The 14,576-nt window shown below is 36.2% G+C and overlaps 2 protein-coding genes and 1 non-coding gene across 4 annotated transcripts; 1 reads left to right on the top strand and 2 right to left on the bottom strand.

Annotated features, from left to right (window-relative positions):
- Window positions 1-370: 370 nt before the first annotated feature.
- Window positions 371-1,572, bottom strand: LOC132622652 (thioredoxin H2). Its single transcript, XM_060337298.1, has 3 exons — window positions 1,380-1,572; window positions 1,172-1,294; window positions 371-726 (listed from the first exon to the last, which is right to left on the bottom strand). The coding sequence occupies exons 1-3, from the start codon at window positions 1,524-1,526 to the stop codon at window positions 577-579; spliced, it is 420 nt and encodes a 139-aa protein (XP_060193281.1). The 5' UTR covers window positions 1,527-1,572; the 3' UTR covers window positions 371-576.
- A 989-nt stretch (window positions 1,573-2,561) lies between these two features.
- Window positions 2,562-9,027, bottom strand: LOC132622019 (uncharacterized). Of its 2 annotated transcripts, XM_060336526.1 has the most exons (10): window positions 8,733-9,027; window positions 8,358-8,419; window positions 7,461-7,604; window positions 7,221-7,331; window positions 6,892-7,096; window positions 6,646-6,704; window positions 6,024-6,076; window positions 5,706-5,928; window positions 3,520-3,628; window positions 2,562-3,397 (listed from the first exon to the last, which is right to left on the bottom strand). In XM_060336526.1, the coding sequence occupies exons 1-10, from the start codon at window positions 8,938-8,940 to the stop codon at window positions 3,135-3,137; spliced, it is 1,437 nt and encodes a 478-aa protein (XP_060192509.1). In that variant the 5' UTR covers window positions 8,941-9,027; the 3' UTR covers window positions 2,562-3,134. The 2 variants fall into 2 exon arrangements, with proteins under 2 accessions (XP_060192509.1, XP_060192510.1); XM_060336527.1 differs by lacking the exon at window positions 8,358-8,419 and having other exon boundaries at window positions 8,733-8,866.
- A 25-nt stretch (window positions 9,028-9,052) lies between these two features.
- Window positions 9,053-9,125, top strand: TRNAA-AGC (transfer RNA alanine (anticodon AGC)). The gene has a single exon. It is a non-coding gene; the product is annotated as a tRNA-Ala (tRNA).
- The last annotated feature ends 5,451 nt before the right edge of the window (window positions 9,126-14,576 follow it).

Below are 14,576 nucleotides of genomic sequence, written 5' to 3'. Positions count from 1 at the left end.
TCGGGGATGCCTTTATAATGGTTTGCATAGCAATTGTAGAAATGACACGAGAGAGCTATATACTTCAGCTTCTACTGCTATACTGAAGAACTTTCTGTGACTTCAACAGCTTTTTCATAATTAAGACCCCAAAGGGAAACATGAGACTCTTCAAGATTCAGAATCGAAAAGACGCACAACCCTTCTTTCCCCCTTTTTTTTTTTTTTTTTTTTTTGTCTGGTGATTTTGCTTGTAAAATACTTATTACACATATATCAAATTCAAAATTCCACCCTTTTATATCAGTATAATCGATATTGATCATTTCAATTTTCTACCCGATTTTCCCAAATGCTAACATCCTAACTGAATGAGCAATTAAGACCACTCTGAACTCCAATGTTCTTGCATTTTAAAGCAGAATAACAGATCATGAGTTCGCAATTAGAAACTTAAGTACAGAGAAATGAAAAAGACTTGACAAGGTCCACCATAGTCAAATCACATCAGAGTATGGTAATAATGTATGCTTTTTTGCAACTTATTGGATATAAAATTCAGAGCTCCGATATTATCAAGAGGATGTAAGATAAAAACTAGGCAGCATATTTAGGGGCTTCCCTGTGCTTGAGAATCTTTTGCTCGAGCTCATCTTTCTTAGCCCCAACCACTCTCTCTACTTCCTTGCCTTGCTTCAGTAGCAAAAATGTCGGCATAGCTTCAACTCCGAACTCTTGTGCTACATCCTGTTACAGAACCAAAGAAACAAAATCAACCACTTCTTCAAGCATATAGTTGGGTAATGGTCAAAAACACACCTCAACTATCAACTTTTTTCGCGAGTTTCACACCCTCAACTATCACCTGTACCTGCCTGAACCATCATCTATGTATTAGTAACACACCTCAACTAACGATGGTGATAGTTCAGGTAGAAAAAAGGAACAACCGATAGTTAGAGGTATGTTACTAATATAGTGATAGTTCAGGGAAAAGAGTACAACTGATAGTTGAGATATGAAACTCGCGAATAAGTGTGTTTTCATAATTAAATCAAACTTTTAACTCAATTGGTGTGAATTATCACTAATCCTGCTATTTTTTCGGTAATTATAATGTTCTGGCTTAGTAGAACTATATAAATAAAAAAGTTTATGACAAGTTTCCAAATTGAAATTTTGGCGTACGTACCTTGAGCTCATCGACGTCAATTTTGACGAAGTCAACGTCGGGATACTTAGAAGACATGGCGTTAATAGCCGGTTCCATGAACTTGCAAGGTCCACACCATGCAGCCGCAAAATCCACAACTATCTGGCAATTAGAACAAGAAAAGTCAGATCTCTCAAAATGTTAACCCTAAAGTTTTGCAAAAGCGAATAGATAAGAGAGTTAATACGAGTTTATTTAATTGCTTGGAGGAGTTGAAGTGAAGTTGCCAGCGATTGGAGGAATGAAAAGCAATCACACGTGACGGCGATCCTGACTCTTCCGTTGCCGCCTGCGCCTCACCACCGCCTAGAAAACTCGAAAGATACGATCCCATTCTTCTCTCTTTCGCTCTCTTCTTACGCAAAGTATAGTCAAAATAGGGAAGAAACTATTGAGCCTAGTAATATATACGCAGATGGGATTTTTTTGTTTTAGCTTAGTTGTCATTGACCTATTGGTCTTTTTAATAAACAATTAGGTGTCCTTGTTTTTTCTATTGTCAAAAGTGCTATACTTGAGTGCATTAATCAATTCAACTATGTATTCAAACATTAATTTATTTATTTCTCCAGTATAATTTACTTTGGAAAGAAATATGGATATATTTTAAATTTTTTTTTTTTTGAGAAAAAAAAACAGTAATGGAAGAAATAATTGTTTAATTTTTCAAATAATTACGACATCTTTTTTTATAGGGAAAAGAGTCAAAAATGTTCCTCTACTTGAGGAAAGGGGCTAAAAATATTCTCCAAACTAAATTTGGGTCAAAAAAATACTCCTCCCGTCATTAAAGTTTTCAAATATACCCCTATCTTAGCAAAAATCCGCAACATAACCCGATTTCATTTTCAAACCCGCTCTATTTAAAACCGACTCAACTACATAAAAAACCCATAGGTGACTAACATGTTCCCGAGTCCTACATCTGAAGCCACTAGACAGTAGACACAGGAGCGGGTAACCCATATTTCTTTTTTATTTAGTTGGATCGATTTTAAATGGAACAGATTTAAAAATGAAATCGGATTATATTACGGATTTCCATTAACACAGGGATATATTTGAAAACTTTAATGACGGGAGGGTATTTTTGACCCAAAATTAGTTCGAAAGATATTTTTAGCTCTTTTAGCAAAGTAGATGGACATGTTTGACCCTTTTCCTTTTTTTTTTTTAAAGACTGAAGTACTAAAAGTATCAAGGAGATTTCACATTTTGTCTTTATTCGATTTTATTACTTAAGTAGAAGTAAAATAAAACAAGAAACTTTAGAAAAAACAATTTCTTTAATATATGTCAGGCCATTTTCAATGGGTAATAGTGATGTAGTAGTATTTCCTCCCTCCCAAAATGCACATGCTAGAGCCTACAGTATCAACCGCTTCTCTTCAACGAATCGTTAAAATAAAATACAGCAAAATATTCAATGAAGGAATAGTTTCATATAATTACTTCAGGAAACTTTGCCGGTGAAAACCTAGATACTAGTAAAACCAAGAAGAGCCATCATTTATACAGCTAAACATGCAACTATTATCCTTATGAACTTATTCCTTTGCATACAGTTTGCTCAAGTCTCAGCTTCTTGCATAAGCTTTAAATAACTAAACCGGTCCTACAAAAATCTTTCAGTATTCAAGCTTCGACTGAACTTCAGCACCAATATAGCTTAACAACTTGATGTAGAATCTGCATTCTTCTGCTGCCCCAAAGAACTGAAGAAATAAAGACATTATATGAAAAGACAAGGCATTCTCTCCTTCAGAACTAAAGGAAAAGACTCATTGCACGGAAGCAGGGATTAAACTTCAGCATCCTGTTTGGTCTTAGCCTTCACCCAGCTACACAAGCATTCAGGACAGATGAAAAAGTTGCTATCCCCAAGAACTAAGGGGATTTGGCCATTTTACCAGTTCAACCAGAAAGGCCATTCACAGATTTTTCATGGAAATGGAACAGGTACTCCTTGCTTCTTGTTCACAATTGCCATTGCCAAATATCTGGTGCCCATCCCAATAGGAGCCTTCTCCTCAGGACCCTCCCAGAATGGGGCCTCGCCTTCACCCACCAAGCGCCAGTAACCTGTTCTTAAAGAATCAGCTTGTTCATCTGTGCAATTCTCCATCAATGCCTCAACCCGGAAATTTATTCCAAGTGACCCAAGAAACTGAGACTGAGTCATTGGGCCATGCACAGCCACGTCATCTACGAAGTTGATCATTTGAACAATTAAATTAACATTAAGCATCTACTAGTAAAAGTTAACCTTGGGAATATAGAAGAGAACTTGAAGAGATTGGAGCTAAGCAGATTCTAATGCAACGTACCTGAAGCTTCCTCGGCAGAGTGCCTGATTGCAGCAAAGTCAACATAAGCACTAAGATCAGCACTTCCAGGATTATCCATTATATCAACAAATTTATGCTTTCGGATAGCCTGTATGATAGAAATAGGAGAATAAGCATCACAATCAACTGATAAATAGGAATGAAAACATTAAGATTCTTCATCATCTTCTTAACCTAAATGAAACCTCTTAATTCATCTCTAGCGATGAAAAACGATTAACGACTCAGTCACCAAAATTTAATATGGCAATCGTGAATAGGTATAGCTCCCAATAACAGCTATTGTTATTTTGGGTTGTACTAACAGCACGGAAACTAGCTTCCTTCGTACCAAATCAAATAGTGTGCTTATCTGCAGTCAATTTTAAGAAACTTTCAGGTTTATTTTGTCTTTTGGAAGTAAAACTTAGATAGATACTGCATAAATAATACTTTGTCTCAATATATGTGGCATACTATCTTTTTTATTTTATCCCCCAAAGAATGTCATATTTCTGTCTAAAAACAATTTTAACTTTAAAATTCTCATTTTACCCCTAATGAGATGATTTATAGCCATACAAACATCCAAGGATTGTTTCCGATCACAACTTTCAAAAGTCTTCCATCCTTTCTTAAACTCCTTGTCCGTACAACAGTGCCACATAAATTGGAACGGGGGGATTACACGTTAGTGAAATTTTTAGCACTTCAAAGTTATTTCCATCTCAAACTATATATGTTTTCTAATTGAGAGTTGGAAACATCCCAACATGACGACACACTTACAAAGCAGTGACAATATACAAACTTCCTCATGATATTCACAAACTTTCAGGAACTTTAAATCATATTTACTTCATCAAACCAGCTTTACAAGAAAGTAATTTTGTCCTTTATGTACGGCGAGAACAAGGGAAAAGTTCTCTCCGGTTCAGCAAAGGTCCGTTTAACATTGGTTCGTGAAAGGGAACCTCGGAAATGTCTGAGGCGGTAAGTCTGTGATGCGTCACCCGAGGTGTATACGAAGGGATAAGTCCAAATCAACGAGAGGTTATCTTCCCCTGATTCATCGCCGAGGATCAAGCCACCAACGAACGTGTCCGACAATATCGGAACCACTTTATCCACGTGATGGTTCGTGTATCCTAGTTCTAGAAGGGTACTTCCACTATTTAAACGCATGTATCAGCTCCATTAGAGGGCATCAGAATCATCTTACGAGTACATCAGTTACTAATAAGAAACTCAAGCCTTTTTGTTCTATCGTTTTTCATTTAGTTCGTTCACAGTCCGCTCCAAGCATTCCGAGGGAGGAACTCCACCGATCGGACCCATTAAGCACAGTCCGATCAAGGACCCCCACCCCGTCAGATCTGCCATCTCAATAATCAGGATTATTTACTTTGATTTTCATAGTTCTGTCGTTAATTTTTGCTTGTTAGTTCTTTTATTATACAAGTTCCTAGCCGCGTATCCTTTAAACCGCGTACAGCTCTCTGAGGGTAAATATCCTTCCTCTACTACCCAAATCACATACAAGTCAAATTAACTGCTCAATTTCATGCCAAATATATTTGTAATAAAACAGAATAAAGTTAGTTCCCTTATCCCTAATTGCATGCCATAGTTAGACTTTGCCCGATTACTATATAAGAGTTCAAAATTCATAATGTTAAGGTCCTTAAGGATACTTGTGTGCCACATAACAGGTTCAAAATCTTCTTTGATGTATTGCAGGATAGGTCAGATGGAGCGACATAGACACTGATGATTTATGTAGCCCCCACTTGCTTGGGATTGAAGTGTAATTATGATGTGTACTGCAGGATAACTCAAAAAGGAAAGTGAAATTCAATTTGGATGAAAGAAGCAAATCTTAAGAAAGAATAGTTTGTTTGCCTCCTAAGCTGAAATGTAACATTGAATTTAGAAAGGTGGACAACTTAAGAAGTTGTGCCAAAACATCGAAAGGTCATTGAAAATAACTATTCAAGTAATCATAAGATCTTTGACATACTCGCATTTATTAGACACTATGCACCATAGATCACACTTTTTCAACCAGTTTCTTGTTCCAAGCACTGTTCCCACGTTCTATGAAAATGCGGCAAGGCAGAAGCAAATGGATCTGGCTAGCCAAGACCAATGAAGTAGGAAAGAGTAATTTTAGTATTGCAACTGACCTGAAGACTGTCTGAGACTATTCCATTTAGACCATAATCAATAACGAGAGCCCCACCACCATCTGAGCCAATTCTTTTAGCAATTTCTTGAGTCAAATCCATTGCTTTGGGGCAAACCTCAACTTGTTCAAGCTTGCCTATTTCTTCATTCTCAGCCCATTTGAAGCGCTTCAGAAGATACAGAGTTGCAGGGGTTGGCTGTTTAGATAAAACGAACTGAAACCTATCCGACAAAGTACAAAAGGAAGTTATAAAGGGGCAATATTACAAGAAATTAATGTAGGGAGAGACAAATGATAGACTAGCTTGAGACCTTACATTGAATTTTCAGCAACATCAACCATTTTCTCACACCAGCCTCGAGATGCTCTCTGCAGGTATACAAAGAAATCAAGCTGACGCTCACGACACTAAATACATGCCAAGCCAGATAGGAAAAGATCCATGATTTAAACATTCACAGGCACAAAATTAAGATTCGAAAGAACCACTTACCAAGATGATGCCAATAATACTAATAATGCTCACTATACTAATAAGACTATATGGATACATTCTTTCATTTAAATTTACTTATTTTATCATTATTTTTTTTATTTTTTTTGGTGTGTGGTGGGGTTTTTTTTTTTTTGTGGGTGGGTGGGTGGGGGGGGGGGGTGTAATTCCGTATGGCACAAAATTAAGACTCCAAAAAGATCAAATATTTTCGTTGTATTTCCATCTCCAGGATATTCTTAAGTTGTTTCTTAGTTGGAAAGAACCACATATCAATTTTCCACTGTAACTGTATTTCCATCTCCATGATATTCTCTGGTAGTTTCATAGTTTAAATAATTGACGAAAGTAGATAATTTGCAGTAAAATGTTTAATTGGAAACTGTTGGGCAGAAATGGTTTAGCAAATGCTATCATACATAAAATAGAGGTTATACAAACGAACCTGAAATTGATGAACAGGTAACGCATCGTAAAATTCATGGGCAATGATGATTGTAGGTACTGAGAAGTCAAAGAAAAGAAAATGTAAGAAAACCTATATATAGATGATAATACAATTTTCCACTGAAGCTTCAAGATCAAATAGAAAAAATCAATAGTATGTCTGTATGAGTCCATGAAACATTTGAACTGGTTTACACTTCAAAGAACATTTAACTATTAAAAGTAGCAGGTAATAATTTCTTACTTCCTGCCGGAACCTGATCCAGGGTGGCATGCCATGATACACTGGTCCCAGTCAACCTGCTAATAATTTGTTCCTCTGCATCTCCATCTTCGTTATTCTTGTTTATACACTTCAAGTTCTGATATTGGAGTTTCTGTAGAGTTGGACTACATTCAACCATGTGTACGTGCAGAGAGTCTGTGAAGTTCCTAAATTTTGATGCACCCTGTGGTTCAGAAAATTACAAGTGCATTTTAGGCATATCAGAACTAGATCAAATACTTTAAGAATCAATATAAGAAACTTAAGAATATGCAAGTTAGAGAGGATGCAGATCAACGGGACTGTACTCGTAGAAGATCAGCTAAGAGAGTTCCTCGTCCTGGTCCCAGCTCTACAAGATTTAATTTTTTTGGTTGCCCCATTTGCTCCCAAAGACACATTGCCCAAACACCAACCATCTAAAGAAAACGAAAATCAGGAAATCAAACAAAAACCTGGTGTTAAATTGGTTATTCTTTTGTTTCTGAAACTCAATCAATGATGAAGGAAGAAAACCAAGAAGAAAAACCCCACTGTAAATAAACTACCTCTCCAAACATCTGGCTTACTTCAGGAGACGTAATAAAATCACCTTCTGCACCAAACACATCGCGATTAATATAGAACCCTGCCTTTGGGTTCGTCAAGACTTCCTCCATATATTCGGCAACTGAGATGGGCCCGCCTCTGAACTGAAAAACTTAACCGGCTTGAGATACTGAATCTCACTATTAGGGGGGGGGGGGGGGGGGGAACAAAAGATACAGAGTTTTCCACTTCACCATTCCATATATGCATTCAACAGCTGAGAAAATTTAGATTAATGATCTTTCACGCAAATGAAAATAGTAGTATATCTTCTACAGTTTTTACTTTTTAGCCACCAAGAAATGGTTTCACCAGCAATTAAATTTTACCCCATACCAATCAGGGATTATGGCCAATATGCTGGCGTAGACTAGCAAGGGATTGAGGTGCTAGTTGTTGATTGATTCATATATACCAACAACAACAACATACCCAGTGTAATCCCACAAGTGGGGTCTGGGGAGGGTAGGTGTGTACACAGACCTTACTCCTACCTCGTGGAGGTAGAGAGACTGTTTCCGAAAGACCTTCGGCTCAAGTGCAGCAAATCAAAGTGGTTATGGAAAAGGAAATACGGCAGTGAAGAAAATATGGCAACTAATAAGGATAGCAGTACAAAGCATTCAGAAGAAGGAACAGTAACAACAGCGAAATAATGTGATAACCGAACTGAGTCATATATATATATATATATATATATATCACACAAGGATTAAACCTGATTGATACATTGCTAGAAAAAGGAAGAGAAATTCTACATCTTCGCTAAATTCAATCTAAAACGGCAGAATAAAGCACGGAAAGGCAAATGCACACACAAGACATGCTCAAGTCGGGAAGGGGCGGAAATTTAAAACCTTGATAATGCTTTTAAGATGCTTAACAAGCTCGGAATCCGAAGACGGTTCATGTGAATGCTCTGCAGTTTAAAAGGCAATTATCAAAAATTAAAAATCCAGCAGAATAACAGGACAAAGAGTAGGAAATAGTACTCCCTCAGTTCACTTTTACTTTTACTTGTCACATTTAGCTTCTCCAGAGTCCATCGACTTTACCAACATTTTAAGATGTATTTTTTTCATCATATTACTATGAGAAAAATTGCAATTTATAGCATTCAAATATCTAAATTTTAATTATAAGTAATTGAATTAATGAAAATTAGTGGAATTGACTCCAACAGGACAAGTAAAAGTGAAGGGAGGGTGTGTAGAGGTAGAAAGAGGAAGTACGAGGAGGATTATATAAGCCGGATCGGTCGACTGAGATTGCTGCAGAGACGGGAGTTTTGGTGTCCTCCAAGTGTTCGACAGAAGTACTGTGAGGGGATTGGGAAGTTGAAGTAGAAGAACATGGTCGACACCATGATGAGAGTGTGGCGGAAGCACCACACAGTGAACGACGCTGAGTTGAAGCCTGCAACACTAATCTTCTCAGCATTTCGACGAGCTCCACTCTGGTAAATTGGACCGCCTCCAATTTTTCTATACTCCGATTCGGAAGAAGACGGAATTATTTATATTTTATGTTTGACAGCCGTCTTAGCATGGATGGGGATGTAGCTCAGATGGTAGAGCGCTCGCTTAGCATGCGAGAGGTACGGGGATCGATACCCCGCATCTCCATCTCTTTTTGAGACTGATTTTTTTCTGTAGCATTTATAGAGGTTGTACATGTCTCACCAACTTGTGCTTTGTGTGTACAGTGTACACAATAGCCTAAAGAATAGTGTACACAATAGCCTAAAGAATAAGCAATAACCCAACAAATGAAACATTGCTCAAAAGTATTGAACAAGAATTAGGACCCTGGCCATGAGAATTGTTCACTTTTTTCATGTTCAGTCATAAGTATTTGAAATTTAAAAAATAATCAAAATCTTGTTTTTCACTTTTTTCCATTTTCTGTTTTGGACCATTACTTTTGTTTTTCTCTTTTCAATTTTTACTCTAAAAGTTTTTCTCTTTTCAATTTTTACCCTAAAAGTTTTTCTCTTTTCAATTGTTGCAAAGTACAAATTACCAAGAAACTTCAATTCGAGACTTATAAAAATCGTCTATTGATATTTTAGTCATGTCAGATCCTGCTTATTATAATTTCTTTATCGCCACATTATTGAGTTCGTTGTTCCCTAGCATAAGATCCTTTTTTCCAACAAACTACTGCATAACTCAAAAAAGATTGATAAACGTCAATAAAAGAGGATTTGTAGCCATCACAAGTGGATAATGGAAATACCAAAAAGATACACACTATATAGTTGAAGACAAATAACTCAAAATATAAAGGAAAAATTTACACTAACTTTATTTCTTAAAATATAAAACTCGCATGTTTTTTTAAAAGTTAAACTTGTACGGAAAATAATATGTGTTATCTGTGTAATTACATTTCAATGTGGAAAGAATATGTCTTTAATGTGGAAAAAGGTATGATATTTAAGAATATTTGAATTTGAATAGAAAGATAAAACTAACTAAATCTTAATTTAAATTAAAAGATAATACATTTGAATTGAGATAAAAGCATTTTAGACTTGAAAAAGTGGCTCAATAAAAAATATTGTTTGATTCCTTTACCGCTTTTTGACCGGATCATATTTGATTGGTATAAAACATGAGTGTGGTTAAATGGGTTTGATGAGTTAAATAGGTCTATTATTAAAAAATAAAAAAAATTGGCTTTATTGACATGGCATGCCAACTAGAAGAGAATGAGGCTTTTGAAGTGTTTTGTATATTTTGAGAAAAATAGTAATAGTTGAGTGATTTTGTTATCCTAAAAAAAATAAAGATGATATCCGGAGCAATTCCCAATTTTAGGTGATCATCTAGGGAATTAACTCCCATTTAAATAAGGTATAAGATACTGTTGAAAAAAACAAAGAGGGGTAAGATAAACTTCAATTTTTGTTCGCATCTGTCACAGAAATATGCAATCACAATTATATATTAGGAGAAATTAAAAGAATATGACATGATAGACAAACAAAAGGGCTTCTATCCTTGAAAATTTTCAGAAAGAGGCTTTGGTCCTTGAAAATCCTCAAACGGCTTGGGTCTCTCAAAATAATTTTTCAACCTGTCACTCCATCGAATTCATCGGCATCCATACATGCCAAACAATTGAAATATTATATTAATCAGTTCTTCTTGGATCCCGATGTCATTTTCACCACAAAAGCATATAAGTATAAAATATTGGCTAGGTTGGTAGGCCACCTGTCTTGCTCCCGTCGTAAAATCAAATAGAAATAAGCATCCAAATCAAATGATATATTCCCAATAGTGCTAGTAGAAATGACGCCAGACCAATAATAATCTCCAAAACTGGCTTTTAAATGGGAAAAAAACCTCAAAGTGAAATCTCAAAAGTAGTACAATGGGAGAACTCATTACCAGTTTCGCAAAAGGGTGTGTAAGAAGGTATGAACTCGGGAAAAGAAGACATTGGTTCTAGCGACCATCTAGAGTCATTTTTACAGTCCAAACACCATAATCGCCACAGAACGAGCATCATTCCAATTGGGCTAGTGACTCCTATGGCTAAAGCCAATCCATATATTGCCTTTGTTAACAGCTTTGGTATCAATTTCACCCATAATGCTGAAAAGAAACTTTGGACACCACTTTTGTTGGAGCAGCGCAGTTGCCTTGCCAAAATTGTTTACACTCGCCTTCACAGTGGTCTGCTGATCCAACTGATGCTGAATGCCAGCAGTTATGGTATTCTCTTTGGTGGACAAGCTATGGGCCACCTCCGCTCCAACAATAGTATTGGTCAGAGGGCTGAGCGCGTGGTAGTATGATGAACTGAGTGTTTCCCTTGTCATTCCTGGTTTGTCAACCAATACATGCACAATTTAAATAAAAAGCTAATGCTGAACTGAATTAGAGCCCGTTTGGATTGGCTTATAAGTTGCTTATAAGCTGTTTTCAGCTTTTTTGAGTGTTTGGCTAGCCAGCTTAAAGTCATTTTGTGCTTAAAATAAGCTCAAAAAATAATTGGGCCTATTTGACTTAGCTTATCTAAAGCAGCTCATAAGCTGAAAACAGCTTATAAGCAAAAAAAAAAAAAGTTAGACTACCCCAACTTATTTTTATAGCTAGACATAAGCCCATCCAAACAGGCTCTTAAGCATTCAAATAAAATCATTCCAACGGAGCAGCCAAAGATTACACCTTGTCAATAATACTGCAACAATTTCACAACAGCACACAATTTTCTAAGAGCACAAAAAGCATGGGAACTGGGTTGATTAGCTACTACAAGTTCCTAACATAGCTTGCAGTCAATATATGCTCAATTTCAAGCAAGATATACTTTTTTTTATGAAGTAATTGATTTCATTAAAGGCAACATGCAGGTGCAAAATGATAATGAGTACACTCTCAGTAGCTTTGATGCTGATCTTTTGGATTTCAATACATGTTATTAGGAGTACCTTTCTCGGGGGGGAAAAAAAAACAATGATGAGTACAAAATATAATGAGAACAAAGATGGTGTAAGTTCCTATAAAAGTTTACTGAGATAGATCCAGGGAGCTAACAAAACTCAAAAATTGCTCAGGGGAATTAACATGGGTATAGTTACATCAACTAAAAGAAAAGTTTCAAGGAAGATATCATTACAGTAATGGATGCAACTTACAGATGCAAAGAAGCAATGAGGTCAGCATTTGTGAAACTCAAGCCAGCGTTGCATTTGGAGACTGTTCCCAACTTGGTGTCAAAGGACACATCAGTTCCAAGAGAAAGAACATTAGTTCCCACTAGACCAGAGAAGCTAACAATGGGGTTCTCTGTCAATCCAATATTGGTGCTTATCCCAGCAAAGTCATGTAAATATTGAAGTTCCAACTGTCATGACCACTACAAAACATCAATAACAAGGAGCAGTGATTTTCTTTGAAACATTTTCTTCTTTCAATGTAACTATTCGATAGCATTGACAAAAAATGATACAGCTTCTTACCTCTGACCTTTGGTGAGGACCTCTGAAGCTAAAAATTGTTTTCAACCCAGGAGCAGCTTCATCAATTGTAATGGTTGTCATAAGCTAACATTGATTACATAGTTATGTCAGATTAAGTTCATTGTATAAGACAAAGAAGAAAAAAATGAAGCTAAACAAATACCATAAGAGCAAATAATAAACGCTACAAACATAAACATGGAATTATAAATCAGAAAAGGGTTGTGAGCTCACAAATATATGAGTATTATCAAATAACGAGTCTAAAGATGGATTTCCAAAGCTGAAGTGCCGAAATGAGAATAGCTCCATCCAAAAGTGAGATGACAAAATAAGCAGTGAAATAGAGGAGAGAATTGCAGTACTCACATTGGAGCTTGTGCCTACTTTGATGTCAGTTGTAATGTTATTGTTCTTCAATTGAGTGCTGATATCAGCACTAAACCGCTCATCCTTCTTCGATCCTGATAAAGTGATAGGCTACCAGAACAAAGAAATTGTTCAGAAGGTGAACATCATAGAACAAGAAAATATCTCAAAACACCTATTCGAGCTAATACACAATAAATATGCAGATATTCAGATTATAACTAAAGCGACTAAAAGTTTACATAAAAGTATAGTTTCTCAAACATAACGAGCATTAGCGTGAGGAAAAGTTGAGAGAACGCCTAAAAGATGATTAGATGCAACGGACATAGAGGCCACCAACAAAGGGTGAAAAGTTCTAGTAACAATACCAACATAAACAGGTATCTCGACTTCCAAAAATCATTATTATCCAGATACTGCTTTACTTGAGCCAGGGGTCTACGGAAACAGTATCTCTATCTTCACAAGGTAGGGGTAAGGCTGCGTACACACCACCCTTCTCATAACTCACTTGTGAGATTACACTGGGTATGTTGTTGTTTGTTGCTATCCAGATACCGCAAACACAATATGTACAAGTATATACAATTTTTTTTATCTGAAACGAATCGTAGTTAACAGTAAAAGTAAAGGTCAACGAGTCAACTTTCAATCACACAATGACACGGATACACATAAAGAACATAACTCCAGCTAAATCAAGCGTAATATATACTCCCTCCGTCCCTATTTACGTGACACTTTTTTCTTTTCGAGAGTCAATTTGACTAACCTATGAAGCTAAATTGGATTGGATTAACTCAATATTTTAACATTAAAATTTATATTTATGAAAACTACATAAGGTACTTTAAGTTGCAACTTTTCTCATATCATTTTGGTGAAAAAATAATTCTTTAAAATGTTGGTCAAAGTTTATGCAGTTTGAATCTCGAGAAGCGAAAAGTGCCACATAAATTGGGTACAAAGGAATGAAAGAGATACTCACAACTCCGGTGGCAGAGTAGCAAATAATTGTTAACTTCTCCTCTGGCTGGTAGTCCTTAAACAGAAGATCTAATTTCAATGCAACATAACAATATTACCAACCAAAAACAAAAGCATCACAATTTACGTTCCAAACAACAAAAATAAATTTAAAGGAAACAAGAGTCTCTTTCCTCTGTTCTATCACATTTGCACATAACGGTAACGTCCATAGTAGAAATACATATCCATACACGTACAAATAGTGGCGGAGCCAGGAATTTGGCAAAGGGTGTGCAAATTTTCTTCCCACTTGTGTTAAGGGTGTGCAAAATTAAATATATACTCATAGTAGTTAACATTTAACCTATGTACACCGCGTAATTTTCCAACAAAGGGGGTGTACCTGACCACCCTTGGCCCCCATGCGTACAATATTATCTCTGTCTCATAGTCCTTGTACAGAACAGCTGATTTCAGTGCAAAACAACAATATTACCATTTACCAACCAAAAAAATAAAAACATAGCAACTTAGAATTCTTGTTTGTGCTATCACATTCGCCAGAACGAAAACGTCCATACTCGAAACACACATACATATACACATATTATCATGCAAAAAGTTTAGTAAAAAAAAAATAGAAATTTATGAGAGGTACCTCGAGCCTTCTTGCCAATGTCACTGTAAAAACCAGGTCCCTTTCCCATTGTTGAAGTTAAAATCAAAGATTAAAATGTTAGCTAAGAAAAAACCGAAGAAA

The sequence above is a fragment of the Lycium barbarum genome, chromosome 12 (genome assembly GCF_019175385.1).
Source record: "Lycium barbarum isolate Lr01 chromosome 12, ASM1917538v2, whole genome shotgun sequence".
NCBI classification, from domain to species: Eukaryota; Viridiplantae; Streptophyta; class Magnoliopsida; order Solanales; family Solanaceae; genus Lycium; species Lycium barbarum.
The sequence above is the reverse complement of the archived record's forward strand: the minus strand, read 5'-3'. Positions and strand labels throughout refer to the sequence as shown.